Source organism: Halichoeres trimaculatus, unplaced genomic scaffold, assembly GCF_033239565.1.
Source record: "Halichoeres trimaculatus isolate MK-OKI-2021-1 unplaced genomic scaffold, fHalTri1.1 fHalTri1_scaffold_18, whole genome shotgun sequence".
Taxonomy (NCBI): Eukaryota; Metazoa; Chordata; class Actinopteri; order Labriformes; family Labridae; genus Halichoeres; species Halichoeres trimaculatus.
In genome coordinates, this window is record NW_027437196.1 from 4,127,821 (window position 1) to 4,147,037 (window position 19,217).

Here is a 19,217-nt window from a genome sequence, read left to right on the forward strand (position 1 = left end):
ATAAAAATCCAAAGACAGCTGAATGATATTTCTATAGCTTCAAGCCAAAAGAGAATAGTTATTTTAGTATTTGGAGCTCCTGAACCGTATTAAGAATGAGCCTCCAGAAGTAGATATATTCCCTCAATGTTGTTTGTCTTAATTTAAAAAAAAAGGGTGGAGGTTTTTTTTGCTGAATTTTCTTCACATTTGTTCAATAATTTACTGAATGTTGAATGTGACCCAATAAAGGATCTTGTGAAATGTAAAGTGTTTGACTCGTACCTGTCAGGTTCCAGTCGTACAGCTCCAGAATGTCCTGGAACAAATACGCAGCGAACAGCTCGAGGCCTCTGACGCAGTAGTTCTGTCCACAGGGAGAGAAACGGTGTAAAGTGAGAGTACAGTACGAGAGGAGGCTCAAAAAGCTGTGATACTGCCACGAAGAGTACCACAACGTAGATATGACTGATAAGTAAATCCGGTTCTCTAACTTTATCACATAAGCCAACTTAGAGATGTAATCAGAATCTCTTCTCCCTCTTCCACGAGGATTAGCACCTTGGCTCACCCAGGCACCGAGGTGTGAGGGTTACACGTGGCTCAGCTGCGCTCAGGCTCAGCCGTTTGAGATAAAAACAAAAAGGGGTGAGAAAGAGCCGGGAGATAAAGCGGGGTTTTACCGACCTCCGGTGTCATCTCCTCTATGAAGTGGATGGTGTAATCTATGTTGAAGCGGATCACACGGCACAATGGGATCTGTGATGATGAAAGGGACAGAGGACGAGAAGAAGAAAGGACAGGCCGACTCATTACCACAGCGTTAGGCAGAGGTTACAGCTTTTCAAGGAAACTCATTAAAAACTCATCTACTTATGTGAAGCTCCACTAGAGTGGACACAGGCATGGGGATGTAAAGACAGGTACCCGAGATATCACTTAGCAAGGTGCACAAGAGAACAAGTAATTAGGATCTGGATACAAAGTCTCCAGGTTTCTGTACTTACAGGAGAGTTCAAAAGAATTTGGGTTTGACTTTCAAGACAAATCAAATTATATAAAACTGTGGAAACCAAGAGGAAAACACTGGTTAAAAAATATGGAAGTGCTAAGACTGTAGTTCCTTCAGTGTCTACTAGAGGCTGGCAGCATGAACACATTTAAGCACACAAAGCTAAAAAATAATATATTCAATGTTTTTCTAATATTGGCATTCTACATAGGCACATGGAAGGGCAGGAAGCTCCCAGAACACAACCATCCCCCCAAATGTCACACACTGGATGCAAATAACTGAATCTCTGGGACAAGAGTTGTCCTGACAGAAAGATACTTTTTAATTCTGTCAGGTTGATTATGGCTCAAGAACTTGTTATTTACAAAGTTATAAAAGTCATAAGTTGCCCTGACTCTTCACTACAAACAGACTCGAATGGGACTAGGTCGGGTTCTGTGTTAAAAATATGGCTGCCATCGTCAATGGGCCCCTAAACTCATCATCAGAATCAAATGGGTGATGTCACAAACACCATTTATATAGATTTAACACGTCTTGATTGCAACATTTAAATCAGTAAAGCTTGCTAGCTGAGTTGTTAGCTAGTAGCTAGCAGTATGACTAAGCATTTTTAGTTTCGCAAACTGTTGCCTTGTATTGTTAATTGTCTGTGTTTCTTGATTTAGTCATATTTCAAACTGATCTTTTGTGCAGTTTGAAAAGTGTTGAATTCTTCAATTAATATTGATAAAAGTAACACGAGAGCAGTAGCCCACTGATACAAGTGTTGCAATATGCCTTTAAAGTTAAAAACTAACATTTCATCAATATTTCATCCATTATTGCAAAAATATAAACAAAAATAGGAGCTCAATTTTATATAAAAGCATGAAAACTAGCGACTGTACCTTTCCAAATTTGAAACGGTACGGTACTGATGCTCAGTACCCGGCAATTGGTATCAGTACCCAACTGTACCAATTTTCGGTCCTTTTATGTATCAAAAAAAAATAATTTAGTAATAAAATCTCAAAGTTTTTCAATTCAACATATCTACTCTTCCTCTACCTCACAGTCACAAAGATGTGTTTAGGTTAGGGATGCACCAATCCAGCTTTTCTGATACTGATACTGATACTGATACCAATACCTGGGCTTTGGGTACCGACTGATACCGATCCTGATCTGATACCAGTGTTAAATAATAACCTGCATGCTCCACTGCGGGATAAGACTGGTAATGTTTTCAGTAAAAGAAAAAAATGAGTACAGGATTACTGAAGTTAATATCTATTTAAACTACACATGTTTGCAGTTTGGTTAAAAAATTACTTCAGAATTTACAGAAATGACGATTTGATTATATTTTATACCTTGTAGACTAAATCATAGTTTGGCCCTAGTGTCAAGTTTAGACCGATCTTTTCCCACCAATACCTGATCCAGCTTTGAGGGGTTGGATTGGCGCCGAAACCTGATACCAGGATTGGATCGATGCTTCCCTAGTTTAGGTACCCAAACATGGTACTGTTTGATTTTACATGAAACAATGCTTGGTACTACAGTTGAAATTTGGTTGGTACCTATAAAAGTGCCTAATTTGATAATGAAAACTGAAAATGTTTGATATGTTTACCACATTTCTTTGTTGAAGACCCCTGAGGTGACCAAACCAATTAATTAATGTTGAATGACGTAGGAAAATGCAGCAGTATAAACAAACAGGTGGACCAGTATTCTTCTGATCAGCTACATTTAGCCTCGGGCCTGTTTTTGTTTATTTTGTCTGTTTCTGGATCAGACATTTTGAGTATTCTCACAGGAGGGAGGTCGCTGTACAGCCCACAACCCCCAAATGCAGTTACACAGACCAGTTTATGAACCACTGCTCACAGGGCTTATAGTTCACTTCCTGAATTTTTTTGCAACTCACAGACAGGATACATCATTTAGAGGAACAATCGCTCCATATCTGATTGATTTCTTCATTAAAGCAAAGTTTTCTGTATTTTTTTTTATGTTTTTTATTTGAAATTAGCATCGAGTTTTAATTACACTCACCTAGCTTTGGTGCCATCATCTTAGCACAGACTCTGTGCTCCGTCAACTTTCACACTTTTACTCCAGCGACCGACCTGGACCAGAGCTTCTACCTCCAAAGGACATTTTCTGACTACTGTTTAAAATTCAACTCACGTATAGATGTGTGTACTCGCCGCGTTTAGTATCTAAACATTCACAACCTTTAGGCAGACGAGTGCAAACACTCTCACAAATCAAACCTCCACAGCTTCACACACACACACACACTTGGAAATTAAGTAAGTCAAATCTCACTAAATAGATAAGCCCGCTCCTCTGTGTTTAATCTCCCCTGTTACACGCTCTTTGTTGTGTGAGCGCTGGGAGACACATTTATTCTCGCCCATCCTAGCCGGTAACTAGCAGGGGGGCTAATATCACCACGCTCTGAGGCTCCTAATCCCCCGCGCTGCCACGAAGCGTTTACCCCAGCTTTTAACAAGGGCTGCTTAAATTATCCAGTTCGAATCATTCCTAATCCTCGCGGCTCTTCTCTTCGAGCTCGGCGGATATTGACTGAGTAGTTTATTATTCAAACATAGAAGGGAAAGGAGACACTGATGACACACGTGTTTCAAAGATTTCCACACTTGTGCACATTTTTTAGAAATTTGGTGACCCGGTATCGATTTCTTCCTCCTCTGTGGAATAAAAAGTCAAATAGCTGCAGAAAGGAGAAGGGCCTTTCAAGCCCTGACCTCTGTAATGTTCGATAGTCACTGATGGGCCTTCAGAAGGGAGAAAGAGGACGCCGCAGCAAGGTCAGCGCAGCGAGAGCAGCACTTTGTCTGAGCAACAAAGAAGCCGACCCAAAGCAGAAGCCCATTTGAAGTTATTTTTGAGGAGAGCAGAGTAAAAGAGGAGGAGACGGGGGGGGATTTTTCCACTCCGATGCTGACCTAAATTATAGAGCATGTGTAGCCTGAGCAGACATGTAGGAGGAGGACGGGGATCATATGTGATAACTGAGCAGGAGTCAAGAGAGGAGAAATAAAACTATCATTGACCTTTTCCACAGAGCAGAGCCGGCAGTTTTACACATCACACAGAAAAAAGGGTAAAATAAAAATGCTGGTCGCTCATGTTAAACAAAGCGTCGAAGATCCCTCAGGTGGGTTCAACGCCACAGCTGAACAGATTCTTGTGTTAAAAGTTCAATGACTTGTGTGCTTAAGTTCTTTATGCTTTCTCATTTTTTATTTTATCCTGCTCATCTGGAAAAAAAAGGCTATATTCGAGCTTCACCTTTCTCCTAAGTATGATATCAAATCACTAAATTTAATCAAATAAAGGCATAAAAATTTCAACCTCCCAAAAAACGAGGATCCTCACTACATATCCCAGCATGCTCTGCATAGCAACTACTTGCTTCCTCAAGCACCATCCTCTGGAAAGAACATGTTCATTTGTTGGTCGTGGACACCAAACTGGTTTTGTCTTCAGTGATATTTTTACTATTTTTTCTCCTGTGTTTGTCTGGAGATCCTACATGTAATCATGGCTGCACTGTTTACAGGTGAAATCAGCTGTTAGCAGCCTGTAGCATGTCAATGCTAACTGGTGCAAGGCCGGATGTTTACCCACAAGGTGAGGAGAAGGAGGTGAGGATGACGTGCTATTTCTCAGGTGTGAGCTAATAAGTGACGACATCAACCTGTGCTTCCATCAATCGTTATTGGGAACGTAAGATCTATCTCCAATAAGATGGACAAGCTGTCAGCATCTATTTTCTTATTGACCATTTTACACTTTCTATACACTTTCTTACTTTTGTTTTCTTAATTACTGCTGTGGCTCCTCCTAAATTTCCCCTATGTGATAGATTAAGTATTTTCTATTCTTTTCTATTCTAAACACACTGTCCTATATTCTGAAAACATTCTGGAAACATGACTCCAACCCTGACCTGAATATTAAGTGTGTAGTAAAAAAAATAAAATTAGGCTTACATTAGTGAGAGGCGTGTGTGAGAAAAGAGAGAAGCCTTCAAACAGATACTCGTGGTCATCGTACTCGATCACAGTCGGCCTGTCAGTCTGAAACAAAAAACAGCAGAAACACTCAACGTAACATAACACACCAACAGCTTTTTCATCCTCTGACAGTCACCGAACACACTTTGTTTTGATTTCTATCAGGTTAACATTTCATTCGGATCTTTAAAGAGACAGTCGTACCAGGAAGTTAGTTGGAGGTGACACAGTGATCCTGTAGTGGTAGAGTTTTCCTGCGTTGTTGTTCATCGGACGGCACTTTTTGACCGCCTGAAAGAAACACAAAGTCAGTAACCTGCACAAGTTCATCTATTAAAACATGAATTAGATTATTCCACATTCAAAAAAAACTATGTTCACAAATGCCCATTAATTCAATCCCCTGGTGCATAGGAGACACTTTTTCCCTAAATGCAATGGTTTCTGAAAGTGTTTCCTCTTTCCCAGGGCAAATTAAAAAAAAAAAAGATTTTCTATTATTTTTCTAAGATTTTAATTTTTCAGGAAGTTACAGACATGTATCAGAAGCTTAAGAGCTTACCAACTATCAAATTTACAAAGTTCAAATCTTTTCAAAACATAAAAAGAAATGATTATTTATAGAATTACCAAAGAAGTTTGGTTCATTTTTTCATTAAGTTCAAACTGTTTGATGTTGGATGTTTAGGAGCATTTAGTCCACTGGAGAAGACTTGTCCAAAAGTTTATGAAAAAAATCAATTCTTTTTGGAAAAAAAGAAGACACTGAAAACCTTTTATGCCCTAGGAAGAAAAAAAACTGAAGGGAAAAGTTTTGACACATGCATCAGAGGGTTAAGGGACAGAAAGGGACATGTTGTAAGAGTTTCTTATTGACAACATAAAATCATAAAAATGATCCTATCCAAGAAAAGATTTTGTTATATTATTATAAAAGAAAAAGAAATAAAATATTGGAGAATTTACACAGATTTTCTGTTTAAAGCAAGGGGCAACATCCAGTTTAGAAAAATGAAACCTATGGGGAAGGACTGAAAGTTGCTGTTCATCAAGAATCTGCTTCAATGCAAAAACAAAAAAAAAGAAACTGAAATCTTATCAAAGTGTTTTTGTCTTATTTTCAGTAGAAAATGTCTTTTTGGACTTAATATGAGCCACATTTACCTGAGCAGTCCAGAAAATTTGTCTTCATTCAAGTTATTTTTAGACAAAAATGAGGTCTGAATTGTTTGTAACAAGTAAACAAATCTGCCAATGGATCAAGAGAAAAGTTACTTATATACAGACATTATTTTACTTTCAAGCAAATTTTTAAACATTTTTTTCTTGTTCTACTTGTTACAAGCAATTCCGACCTCATTTTTTGTCTTTTAATAACTTGAAACAAGACATTGTGGTTCAATTTTTACTTGAAATAAGACAAAAACACTTTGATAAGATTTCAGTTCTTTGCAGTGTGCAGAAAGACCAGAATCTACGCACACACCAAGCCAAAAATAAGACTTTTGCAGCATTAAAAAAAAACACATTTACAGCCTTGTTCAAAAGACAACTTGGGTTTGAATCGATAACTTCTTTTCTAACTTAGTGATTTAGAGCAGTGATCCCCAACCCCAGGTACCCCACACCGGTGTGTGGGTCAATTGGAATTGGGTCGCACATAAAAAAATACTCAACTTACATATTTCAGTTTGATTCATTATCTGATTCTGAGCAATGTTTTATTTAAAAAAAAAAAAAAAAAAAGACTGGATTCTCTCCATCATACCCATCTATGACTCATTCTTGACACTAAACCCCCACAAAATGGACAAAAACAAACATCTTTGGAAAGTTTCTTTAGGCAGGGTAAAAAAGAAGGAGAGCCGGTCCGTGAAAAAATCGTCTGACACTAAACTGGTCCATGGAGCAAAAAGGGTTGGGGACCGCTGATTTTGGATATTAGGATCATGAGTTTGTCCAATCAGAGGCACAGCTCAGGTCACATGACTGACAGGCGTCCTATAGCTGTTAGAAAGGAAACTAAAAGCCTGCGCCCTATCCAGTATGGCCCCCGCCAACGATTGGCTTCATCACTCTGCATCAGGAGCAGACGGATGACGCGACAGAAACTACGTCCTTATTTTATACATGAACGCATGACTAATAACTAATCCAGAAAAAAATGATCCAAAAGATGCTGGAATAACGTTTGCAACACATTTGTTTTCCACGTCACCGAACGCCTCATCGATACAGAATCTACCAAAATGACATATTCAACAACTTCAGCGACTTCCAGAAAGCTAAAAGTTGAGTTGAGTTGTCCTTCGATCAAAATAAAACTTCTAACAGAGCAGAATGTGTTTTCCTGATATCTCTAACCAGATCAGGTCACGTACAGATACATAAATATGATACTCATGACCTCCAGACACGTTACATCCTGCTCATGTGGCTCTTCTATACAACATAACTCCTCTCATTGAATTCCTTTCATTTTGTAGAGACTGGATTTTGAGAACTTTGAGTCTGTCTGTTTCTGTCTGAAGCACTGTGTCTACATGTTTGTATGAAAGGAGCTCTATAAACATTACCTTGATGAAGTTTGTTTGAATTACTCAGCAGTTTTCTAACACCTGATGCTTTTCTTTCAGCTCCTCAGACGAGTGTTTAGCACTCTGTCTCACCTCTGAAGCTTTGCTTTGCCCACACGCTCTGATGATCCCAACAGGGAAAAACAACAAAGCTGTCTTCCTCCTCAAACATTAAGAGTCTAAAAAGCAACATAAATGGTGTGATATCACACCACATGATTAAAAACAACAAAGTATAAAGGGTTATCTTTATCTGTTATGAGTCAACAAACCAGCAGCTGGCGTTTTTCCTGAAAGTGAGTCACCATCAGGAGAAATCTCAGCACCTGGTGGAGCAACCGATGACTCACAGGTACAGTTCAGCTCTCATGTCAAATCCTCCTGGTGTAACATCATCATTTGGTTCTCGCTGATGATAAAATCTTATTGTCCCTCTGATAAAAGGAGAATCAGGAGCTGTACAGAGAGTACATTCAAGAGGACTGGAATAATGTCCTTGCCCCTCAGTGGCAGTGCTCCAAGGTTATGAAAGTGTGATTTATTCGAGGCGTGTCGTACCTCTTCCCCTGGGTAGATGCTGTGCCGGATCCCTGTACGTCTGGCCTTGGCACTGCACTTACACAAGGGGCCATCATTCATCTGGACGGAGAGAAAATACGTAGATCAGACAACTGATGCACACGCCATGTAGAACACGGAGGCTGCTGAGGATCTCACATCAGAGTAAAAACTGTGGATTACAGATTAAATGTAGTAAAAGAATGACTATATTCTCTTTATGATGCATTTTTTATTTCTTTAATAATCTTTCAGCATTTTTCTACTCCAGAACATCCCCATCTATCACTCTGAACGTCTCTATTAGTGCATGTTCACAGGAACCTGTTTGTGCATGTTTGAGTCTGTTTCATCCCAGATGCGAAGGATCTTATAGAGTATTTTGATAGGTATGGAAAGAAAGAAAGAAAGAAAGAAAGAAAGAAAGAAAGAAAGAAAGAAAGAAAGAAAGAAAGAAAGAAAGAAAGAAAGAAAGAAAGAAAAGAAAAGAAATCTGATAAATAGATATATAAATAAATAAATAACCAGCCTTAAAAAAGAAGATGTGAAATCTCAATCTGCCTCATTTAAATTCAATGGCTCTTGATATTTACTAAATTGACCTTAAAACTTAACAACAGAAGACACTGAACTTTATGCACCAAGTTAAATATGCACATAAATGCAGAAAAAGGGTGAAAATAATCGATAATAAGAGTGAAAAAACACGTTTAAGTATCTCACCATGCCGTCTTGCAACACAGAGGGAGATTAATGTTTGTTACATGCAGGGTGGGCAACAAGTTTCCATACACTGGAAAAATGAACATTTTTACATATATAATGTGCTCTATATCAGAGTATCAGAGCTTTTGTGTTGGTGGAATATTTTGCCTTTACATATCCGCTCTGTGGGGTTAGTTGAGGTTTTCAAATTTTCCCTCAAGACTCACCTCTTCTCCCTGGCTTTTTTTTTTCAGTGATATTTTTACTACTTTTCTCCTGTGTTTGTCTGGAGATCCTACATGTAACCACGGCTGCATTGTTTTCATGTGAAATCAGCTGTTAGCAGTCTGTAGCATGTCAATGCTAACTGGTGCAAGGCCTGATGTTTCCCCACAAGGTGAGGAGAAGGAGGTGCTGGTTCTCAGGTGTGAGCTAAGAAGTGATGACATCGACCTGTCCTTCCATCAATCGTTATTGGGAACGTAAGATCTATCTCCAATAAGATGGACAAGCTAGCTGTGCTAACCTAGCAACAGAGGGAATACCAGAAGGCAGAGTAGCATCATGCTATTTACAGACATGTCTAACGGAGCTAACATCAGACACCAGCGCCACATTGGAAGAGCTTCACCTGCTGTGAGCAGACAGGATCCAGGAGACAGAGACTGAACAGACTGCTGAAGAAGCTCAGTCCTGGACCCTGTGGAGGTGGAGACTGGCTGACTGGACAATGATGGACAAGCTGTCAGCATCTGTTTTCTTATGGAGCTTTTTGCACTTTCTATACACTTTCTTACTTTTGTTTTCTTCATTGCTTCTGTGTCTCCAATTTTGTTGTACTTGTTACAATGACAATAAAGTTCTATTCTATTCTATTCTATTCTATTCTTAATCAAAGCTTGAATAGACATCTAGCATTATCTTTTATCAAATTTCAATTTACTTTATTCTATTTTATTTTAAATTTGCTCTGGTTTTATGTTTTCATGTATCTTAGTATCGTATCTTGTTATTTGTGCTGCTTTTAATCTGTGCAGCACTTTGGTTGTTTTAAATGTGCACCATGAACCACTTACAGGTTAGTGAAGTGCCCTCTCAGGAGCCAAAACCTGCGGGAAAGTGTGCTCCTGGTTGGCAAGACACTCTTGACCGCCCTTTTAGGAGTTTAAAATATGACAAACTGCCTTCTTGGGTGGCGAAAAACACACTGTATGAGCCTTTTCTTTTCACGCCTATCCTTTAAAAAGTCTGTGTACGCCACTGCACCTAGGTGTATTTGTTTTGAGGGTCTTCTTTTCTGTGATAAACATGTCAAAATCATATGAAAGAGTTAGAAAAGTAGCTGGTTTTACTTTAGTGATCCCAGTTTGTTAGTATGCTTTTTAATGATACAGCATACTTTTACAATTGTTTTAGAATTGTTCTGCGGACCTCCTAGCAACGGTTCACAGACTCCTAGGGGTCCTTGGACCCCACTTTGAGAAACACTGCTCCATTTGGTTACCATTGTTTTAAAAACACATATTAATATATGAAACAAAGTTAATCATACAGAGCACATTATATAAATAAAAACAGCTTTCCAGCATAAAATGTTTATTTTTCTTGTGTATGAAAACTTATGGCCCGCCCTGTATTATTCATTCCTAACATAAACATCATTCTGTGATTTTTATTCCCCTTGTCTAAAATTCTCAGGGGTCATTTAGCTCTGTCCTTTTTATGAGGATTTCATGATGTAAAACTCATTTGCAGAGTAAAACTGAACATAATAGCGCCATCTGCTGGGAAAACAGTGTAAATACAAGGAGAAGTTGCAGTTACACATTTTAATCACTGTATTTTTAAATTTCATCCTAAAATCATCCAGATTGAAGTTTATGAATCAACTCTTTAAAGATGCTGTGATCTAAATCAGTGAGATAATGATTATTGTTAAAACTACTACTTCTACCACTCTATTTTATGATATTTTCTGTGTATGCACATGTATGTTCTGTGTTTTTCTTTTAGCATGATTTTTCTAAAACCTGGCACTGAAACCTCACAGTAAGTGCCAACTTTTCAAAAAAGTTTTGATTTATTTTAGTCAACTTCTGGTTGGTTTATCAGCCTGGCTGATGAGCAGAATGTGGCATAATAGCCACTGTCTTACAGCTAGTTGTTATTTTTGTTTTTAAATGTTTTTGTGTCATTGAGTCTTTGTTTTTTCAGAGAAGCACAGAAGACCAAAGATAGAAAAACGGGATAAATGTGAGATTTTGTCAGAGAAATCCTTCACGAGTGTTACTCAGGATCACAGAGGCGTGTTACCAACCTGCCCCGGGTCGTTGTACCACAGCTCCTCGTGCAGGCGGTCGGGATGAGCTTTCTTCCTCTTGATCTCGGCGATGACATCAAACACCTCTGAGTCAGAGCTGCTGGAGCAGGTGCTTCCTTCGCCGTCTGACTCACAGTCTGACTCACTGCTGCTGTCATCTGAATCCAAAGTGCAAGAAAGGTCTTTAATCATCAGGGCTGAGGACTGAGACACAATTCAGTCGACTCGTTAAGCTCTCCCGCTCGGTGGGCTCTCACAGAGAATTATACAACATCAAGTCTCAGGCTGTCAAAATGATTCAAACTGTTACGCTGAGTCTGCCGACTCCTGGAGAGGATAACTGTCTTCAAAATGCTGATGAAGCAGCGGCTTCAGGTGTGTCGCCTAATTTGGATCCACTTGATTTTTCTACAAACAAACAAAGCTTTGTCTTATTTACCAACCACTTTCCTCGACTCATCTGAGACGACTCTCGGAATTAGAAGAGCAGCGCAGCTGTCGTCAACATCTTCTACTTCCACTTCCACTTAAAAGAAACGCACACCTTAATGAGGATTACAACTACCAGCTGAACAGTTTGTGGATTCCTACAAACGAGGTCTTTAATTGTTATCAACATTTCTGAGTTAAGCACTCCAACGTGGAGTCAGAGCCCGGAGCATCGTGTTAGACAAAAGCAGATCTCCTTGAGTGAGATTCGTGTTACTGCGGCGCAGAAAGAGAGATGATAAGATCACAAACACTGATTTTAATCTCTGCCTCAATCGAGTGCACGGCTGAGGAGACAGAAAGATTCTTGTTAATCTATTACAAAAGACTTACTTTAAACTTATTTTAGCTGTTATATGTTATTTCCTGTTTGCACTGATTCAGGAACATCAGGCGTCACTGAGACTCCTGTAGGAAAGACTGATCAAGTTCTGATTTAGTCTCAGTCTTTTGAATACCACACCTTTTAGTCTTAGTCTAGTTTTAGTTGACCTAATATCAGCAGATTTTAGTCAGATACATTGTAAACAACCTGACTGTTGTGAAAATTTCCTGCAAACTGCAAAGTTCTGCAAACTGGTCTCAGTTCTCCTCCTGAGTAACTGCTGCTGCTGATGAGGGGCCACAGACAGGGGTACCTGTTTAATTATGTGGTGTCGCATAATGAGCCATTCATTACCTCTGCCAAGGAGGCTGTGTTTTTGGGAGAGTAACAACATAACTCAAAAAGTAACAAACAGATCTTGATGAAATTGTCAGGAAATGTTCAAAATGGGATAAGAAAGAAGTGATGAAATTTTGGAGGTGATCTGGATCACTGTCTGGATCCAGGACTTTCTTAAAGGATTCTTTATCATTGTGAGATAGGGCCGTTTTCACCATATGTGTATATAACTCTACCATAAATGGTCGGATTGTTTTGCAAAACAATACCAGACAAGGTCACCATCATTTCTGACAGATGTAAAAGTAGGATCCAGATACTGGCAATATTCTGGATACCAAGATCTAGAATAGGAAATATGTGCTGGGTTATCATCACTTTCAATACTGTCAGGAAACAAACTATCGTACAAACCTGCAACTAACACCAAATTGTAGCAGACCGTCTGCTGAAAGGAAGTAAAACATTAAAGTAGGTCTAAAGTGTTGGTGACAATCACAAGAGTGCTTTTCTAGTTTTCAATTTTGCTCCTTTTCTCCAGTTTGTTAGTTGACATGGTCATGGCCGACAGTGACCACTTTGATAAAGTGTCGTGTTACATATTGGCGCCACCTGTGCATTGACCGGACGGACGTTAGGAGAGGATACTATTATTACATAATTTAGAGACAAGAGTTGTTGTCCTTTTTAAGGTGAAAGTTGTATTGTTATAACTGATATGAGCCAGTTTCAACTTACCAGTCCAGGAAAATGTCTTGTTTCGAGTTATTTAGAGACAAAAATTAGGTCTGAATTGCTTGTAACATATAAAAAAAAATCTGCCAATGAATCAGAAAAAATTGCTCAAAAATGTGCTTGAAACTAGGATAATGTCTTAAAACCAGTAACTTTTCTCTTGTTCCATTGGCAGATTATTTTTTTACTTTTTACAAGCAATTCAGACCTCATTTTGTCTTTAGATAACTTGAAATAAGACATTTTTCCAGACTGATAAGTTGAATGTGGCTCATATAATCCACATATAATGAAGTATAATGAGGCATTTTCTACTGGAAAAAAAAGACAAAAACACTTGATAAGATTTTAGTTTTTGTAGTGTGTTATAAGATATATAAACTTGGACGGTGGTTTGTGATTTCTCTTACATCCTGCCTTTCTTCTGTTTTTCTTCTGTTAGTTCTCGCCTTTTCAGCGCCACCCCTGCTCTTCTTACTGTCCGTATTCTTGTGTTTGTACCATAAACGGTGTAATAATAAAGGTTTGTAGCTTCTGTGATACATTTCAACCCAGAGCCCCTCCAGGCCTGCGTTCCCCCCACTCATTTTTTCGTCTTAATTTGTTGAGCAAAGTGTCCGTTATATTTCGTCACAGTCTTTGTCATCATGTCTGACTTTTTGTTTGGTTTGATTTTTTTTCATCCAAGAAAAAGTTTTTTTGGCGAAAATTTTTCCCTTAGTCTTTGTTGATGAAATTAACACTGCTTGTAAAAAGAGTTTTTTAAGAGGTCTCCTCACCTGGATCCTCGTCCAGTTTGGTCTTAGGTGGGTCCCACGCCGGTCGAGCAGCCTTCGCCCTCTCCTGTCTCTTCCCAAGCTCTTCCTCAAAGCGCTCGTACAGATCCCTCAGCTTACTGGTCCCCACGACCGTGGAGTCTCCCTGAACAAAAACAGATAAAGAACACGACAACATGTTATCAATTCGGGTATTCTTTCCAATTTTTTTTTTCTTTTTATTTATTTCATTTAAATTCCATTTAATTTTTGCATTTCTTTTTCTAACTTTATAACTTGTTTATAACTTGTTTGATATTTCTGAAATTTCTAGATTTAACATTTGTTAAAATTTCCCAGAATTTCAAAAAAATGTAAAAAATTTCAAAAAAATCTGCTTAATTTAGAAAAAATCAGAAATGCAATTTTTTTCAATTTTGGTAAATTTTTGAAATTTCACATTTTACGTGACTTTTGAAAATGTATTCAATTCTATTTTTTAAATTTTTTTTTACAGATTTTTGAAATTTAATTTTAAAGGTATTTCAACTTTCTGTAACTTTATTAAATTTCTTTTTATTTCAATTTGTTGTGAATTTTTTAAAATTTCTTCATTGAAATTTGAAAAAAAAATTGAAATTTGATTTTTTTTTTAATTTCTAAAAAAAATACAAAAACTTCAAAAATTTAATACATTTCAAAAAAAATTAAACAGCATTTTTAAAAACAAAGCTATATTTTTGTAATTTTTGGAAATTGACTACACAATTAAAAACCCAAACATCACATGTACAATTTATAAAATATAAAAAACCTTTTTGTTTAAAAAGCCTTTTTGTTTAAAAAGTTATTCACTAGATTGTCACTATATTTAAAACTGTTTAGGCTTTATAGCCTTTATCACGAAGATAGATTAGATTTGTGGCTCTGGAATGATTATAAACTTGGTGAACTGGGAAAAATGGCTGCTATGAAAGTAAAGGTTGCAGACCCCTGCATCAGAACAAAGAAAAATCTGCCTCCGAGCTCTCAGAGACGACAGGTAAAGGTTGGCGTTACAGGTATATGTCTCAGGGAACCACCAAGAAGTATTTAAGAGGCCACAGGGGTAGATTTGAAAGGGTGGAGTTACCACTTGGTCCATGGGGTCGTTGGAGTAGTAGTTCTCGGCGTGTGTGCAGCGGATCCACGCAGGTTTCAGCAGCTCCTCCTCCTCTCTCTCCTCCTCCGTCTTCTCCTTCTCCTTCTCTCTTTCTCTGTCCCGTTCCCTCTCCCTCTCCCGGTCTGCTGGGGTCTCCTCGGCGTCTCGGCTCCTCGTGGAGGCGTGGCTGCGCTCTCTACTCAGGCCAGAGGAGCTCTCCGACCTTCTGTCTCCCCTCTCCTCCTCCCAGCGGCTGCGCTTCCTGTCCCTGCTGGATGAGCGACTAAAAAAGACGGATACAAAAAAAACCGTAATTTCTGACATTTTTAAACCACCTGTACCGGATCAGGAAGTTAGGTGGTGAGGGGATAAGTGTGATTGGACGCCATGCGAACCTTCGAGGTCTCTTCCTGTGCCTGTCAGGTGACTGGGATCTCCGACTCTCCCTGTGGCGATACCTCTCCCTGTGAGCAAACACAATGCGGTGAGAAAAACGATCATTTCTCAGATTCATTTCATCCAAAGGTGTCACAGCTCTTTGCTTACCTGCTTCTATCTCTGCTCCTGCGCCTGGGTGGAGTCCTCTCTCTGTCGTAGTCAGATCTATAGCGCCCCCCCTCAGACCGCCCTCGCCTGTCTGGACTCCTTGCACGGTCCTTCCTCTCGCCAGAGAACTCTGTTTTATGCTTCTCCCCATGGCTGCCGTAGCCGTAGCCCTTCTGCCTGTGCTCCTCGTGGCGGTAACCTCTCTCCGGTGACCTCCTGGTGTCCATGGGCTTCTCGTACTTGTACTGCCCCCCGTGCCGGTAACTGTGCTCCGGTTTGAAGGTGTTGGGGCTCTGAGTGTAGCCCGGGTTGAAGGGGGGAGGAGGGAAAGGAGGGTGAGGAGGATGGGGGTAGTTAGTGGAGTAAGGAGGATGGTAGCCCATGGACTGTGAAGCTATGGGGGGAGGCATTTGTGGATGAGGTAAAGGTGGTGGGGGCACAGGAGGCATCATGTAAGGGTGGTAGGGGTTCTGCACAGACACCTGGGACCCAGGGGGAGGACCCCCTGCCGAGCTGGGGAGGGGAGGGGGTGGGAAGTTGGGTGGAGGTTCTGGGAAGCCCTGTCGCACAGGAGGTTTGGGAAAAGGCGGGCGCACGGGGCACTGGTTCAGAGAGCTGGGAGGCTGAGCAGGTGGAGGTGGGGGGTAGTGCATGAAGTCAGAGTGCGGGGGCATGTAGCCTGTGTTGCCATGGTAGCTGGAGGTGGGAGGGGTTTGAGGGTCGAAGTGGTACGGGGTCACATTTGTCTGGGGGGGCGGAGGCCTCAGGTTGGTGGGGCGGTAGTTCTGAGGGGCGCTGTGCTGGCCTGGAGGCATTCCTCCTCTGGGGCCGCTGCGATCATGATGGAAAGACATGACTGCGGACAAACAGGGAAACAAAAGTAAGATTTAACAGAAGGTGTGACTTCAAAGACCCCTGAGGGACAACATTTTATATTTGAGTAACGTTTCCCAAAGATGAGCCTCCTGCAGCAGGAAGGTTTAACAGACCACAGCCTAGGAGGGAGGTTTCTGTGGGGTTAAAAATGTGTTCAGGTTTTTCTTAATCGGGGTCAGATATCTTTTTTAATATAATATCTTTAGCTGGTTACCCATGACTCCCGACTCGGGATGGGTACCTTTCACATTTGAAACTATACGCTACCAATACCCGGTACCTGTCAATCGGTACCGGTACTCAAAGGTACCAATTTTCGGTACTTTCTGTGTTATTGTGGTAAAAAAATATCAATTTATATAAGAATAAAATATCAGTTTTTTTCAATTTATCATATTCATTCTTCAATATATAACCTTGAAATGCTGTGTTCATGTCCAGCATGTTTTAAAGAAAACACTTGCACACCGTCGGACTTGCATAAAATAGAGATTGTTTAATTCTGCAACGTTTCGGTCCTTGACCTTCATCAGGCAAACAACTGGATTTTTAGATGGAGCGAGAGATGATGCCCCACACCTGCAGACACTTTCTTATCATGACGTCATTAAGTGATCACAACAGGCAATGAGGATTAAATTACCTGGCTGAAAGAGCAGAGCTATAATAACAGAAACAGACACAAAGTTCACATTCACATGCGCAAAGAACAATATAAGGGAATAAAAATCCCATAAAGTAACACAGAACAACTAAAAAAAAATGTCTGAGTTGTTGCAATAAGTTCTCCATTCCAGTTTTCATCCTGATCGTGAAATCATCTCCGCAAACCGACTTGTTGCGAGATGTCCAACATGGAAAACCACCTACTCTTCCATTCCCTCACAGTCACAAGGATGCTCTAGGTACCTAAATATGGTACCTTTTGATTTTATGTGAATCGGTACCCGGTACTTTTGACATAATTCGGTCGGACCTTTAAAAGTTCCTAACTCCGTACCTATCCCTACTCCCAAGGATGGGGGACACCACATTTATGGGTAGATACTAGGCTAAAGCTATGTATGCTAATGCTATATATTAAGAAGCACATAAATTCAATTTTCACCGTATATATAAAACCCTATATATGCAAAAAGATGTAAAACAATGTGCCCTTCAACCCTACCACCCTTCACCTGTACAGCCATACAACCCACAGCCAACAGTCACACACACAGTCTCACCCAAAGCTCTACACACACACACACACACACTAATGTATGAGGCTGAAGAAGCAACACAAATCAAAAGCTGCAAAGGTTTTATCCAAAATGATGCTTAAATTATTCATAGAAAGCACCTGCATGTTTGTGATTTATTTATCTCACAAATGACTGAACATTGGGCACATTCCTGCATAGAATCATTAAAATTATTCTGCTTATCAACAAACTTCTCACCAACTTAATAGGCAACAAATTTAAGGCTATAGTCCTACAATAACATCTAATTTCAGCTTTTTAAGTCTAAAATTTCTCCGTGTTCTTTATTTATATATGAATACATATTTTGCTAATAAAACGGGATATTTGGGACGAGAATTACAATTTGAACAAACTTAGATCGACGTGTTTTAGGCTGGTACAATTTGCTGCCTCATTGATGTGAGTTATCATCACTCTTCTTCTCTTACTATTATAGTTATTGAGCAATCTGTTATTAGTTTATCAAAAATTAAAAAGCAAAACAGCTCCATAAAGATCGTTTACGTGTTGCTAATGATGAGGTCTGAATCACAAACAGTTGTACAGATGTGAGCATCACTTGTTAGCTTTTAGCTATAACAAACATAAACCCAAGGCACAGACTAAAAAACTGGAAAACAGCACTATAGGTTTAGTATTAGGGGAGAAACTAGTCCCTGTGAGGCAGCATTAATCTTCCGTCAGTTTTATATCGGACATAACATTATCAGGTAGGTTTATCTCTAATAGCTTAGCGGTTCATTTAGCAACCTGCTAACACAGACAGAAAATACATGAATAAATTACCTTCAGCGATAGAGGAGCACTACTGATGAGAGCGTATCATTCCGCGGTCACTTCAGGATCAATGCTGTATAAGTAAAACAGTGTAAGTTTATAGTTAAGGGCTTTGGTTATAAAGATTTACTATGTATGAAGTTCCACTTCAGGTACCACGCTTTCCGGGGGATAGAGTTTCCAGTCGGAGTGTTATTCAGAAGGACGAGAATGAACCAATCAGATTCAGCAGATCAGTAGTTAACCAATGGAATGCAGCCTCGATTTGAAGGGTAACTGATCGGGCTGGAACACCGCTGTAGAGGAAGAAAATACTTTCGCTGCTTTTAATTTGATTTGTAGCGATGTGTTAGTAATTATTATCTTTATCAGACGAATCAGAGCGTCTTCACACTCCATCCCTTTGTTACCTGCCGTCTCTCATCAGCGAGCGTTTTTGTCTAAAGTGACTGAAATACAGTGGTAGCCAAAATGATTACAACACCTGTCAGATAGATCTGTAAGGATTGACCTTTTTTGCCTCCAAATCCTGATCGTCAAACATGCAGATGGCTTCTCTGAGCACAACAAACATCAGATGAAGTGAGTCCTTCTGTTTTTATCTACTTTAAAAGAGAATAAAAATGAATTTATAGATGTTTCATTTGTTTTATGGGTATTTTAAAGTCCAATTCAACAAAAACAAGTTAAACCTCTAAAATACAACAATACGCCAGTGTTCTAATAATTCTGTATGTAGATTTTTTGATTATCTGTTTTTATCCTGTACTTCTATAATTCAGTGTATGTTAGTTTGT

The 19,217-nt window shown here is 39.5% G+C and overlaps 1 protein-coding gene across 1 annotated transcript in view; it reads right to left on the minus strand.

Annotated features, from left to right (window-relative positions):
• drosha (drosha ribonuclease III) overlaps positions 1-18,598 on the minus strand; it is a 176,415-nt gene extending 157,817 nt beyond the window's left edge. The window contains exons 1-11 of the mRNA XM_074693775.1: positions 18,430-18,598; positions 15,521-16,376; positions 15,370-15,438; positions 14,966-15,257; positions 13,858-13,999; positions 11,188-11,348; positions 8,166-8,246; positions 5,236-5,322; positions 5,008-5,094; positions 667-738; positions 265-346 (exon numbers count right to left, since the gene is read on the minus strand). Of these exons, the coding sequence (XP_074549876.1) occupies positions 265-346; positions 667-738; positions 5,008-5,094; positions 5,236-5,322; positions 8,166-8,246; positions 11,188-11,348; positions 13,858-13,999; positions 14,966-15,257; positions 15,370-15,438; positions 15,521-16,374 (1,927 nt within the window). The 5' untranslated portion in view covers positions 16,375-16,376; positions 18,430-18,598. The remainder of the gene's footprint in view (positions 1-264; positions 347-666; positions 739-5,007; positions 5,095-5,235; positions 5,323-8,165; positions 8,247-11,187; positions 11,349-13,857; positions 14,000-14,965; positions 15,258-15,369; positions 15,439-15,520; positions 16,377-18,429) is intronic.
• Between the last annotated feature and the right edge of the window lie 619 nt (positions 18,599-19,217).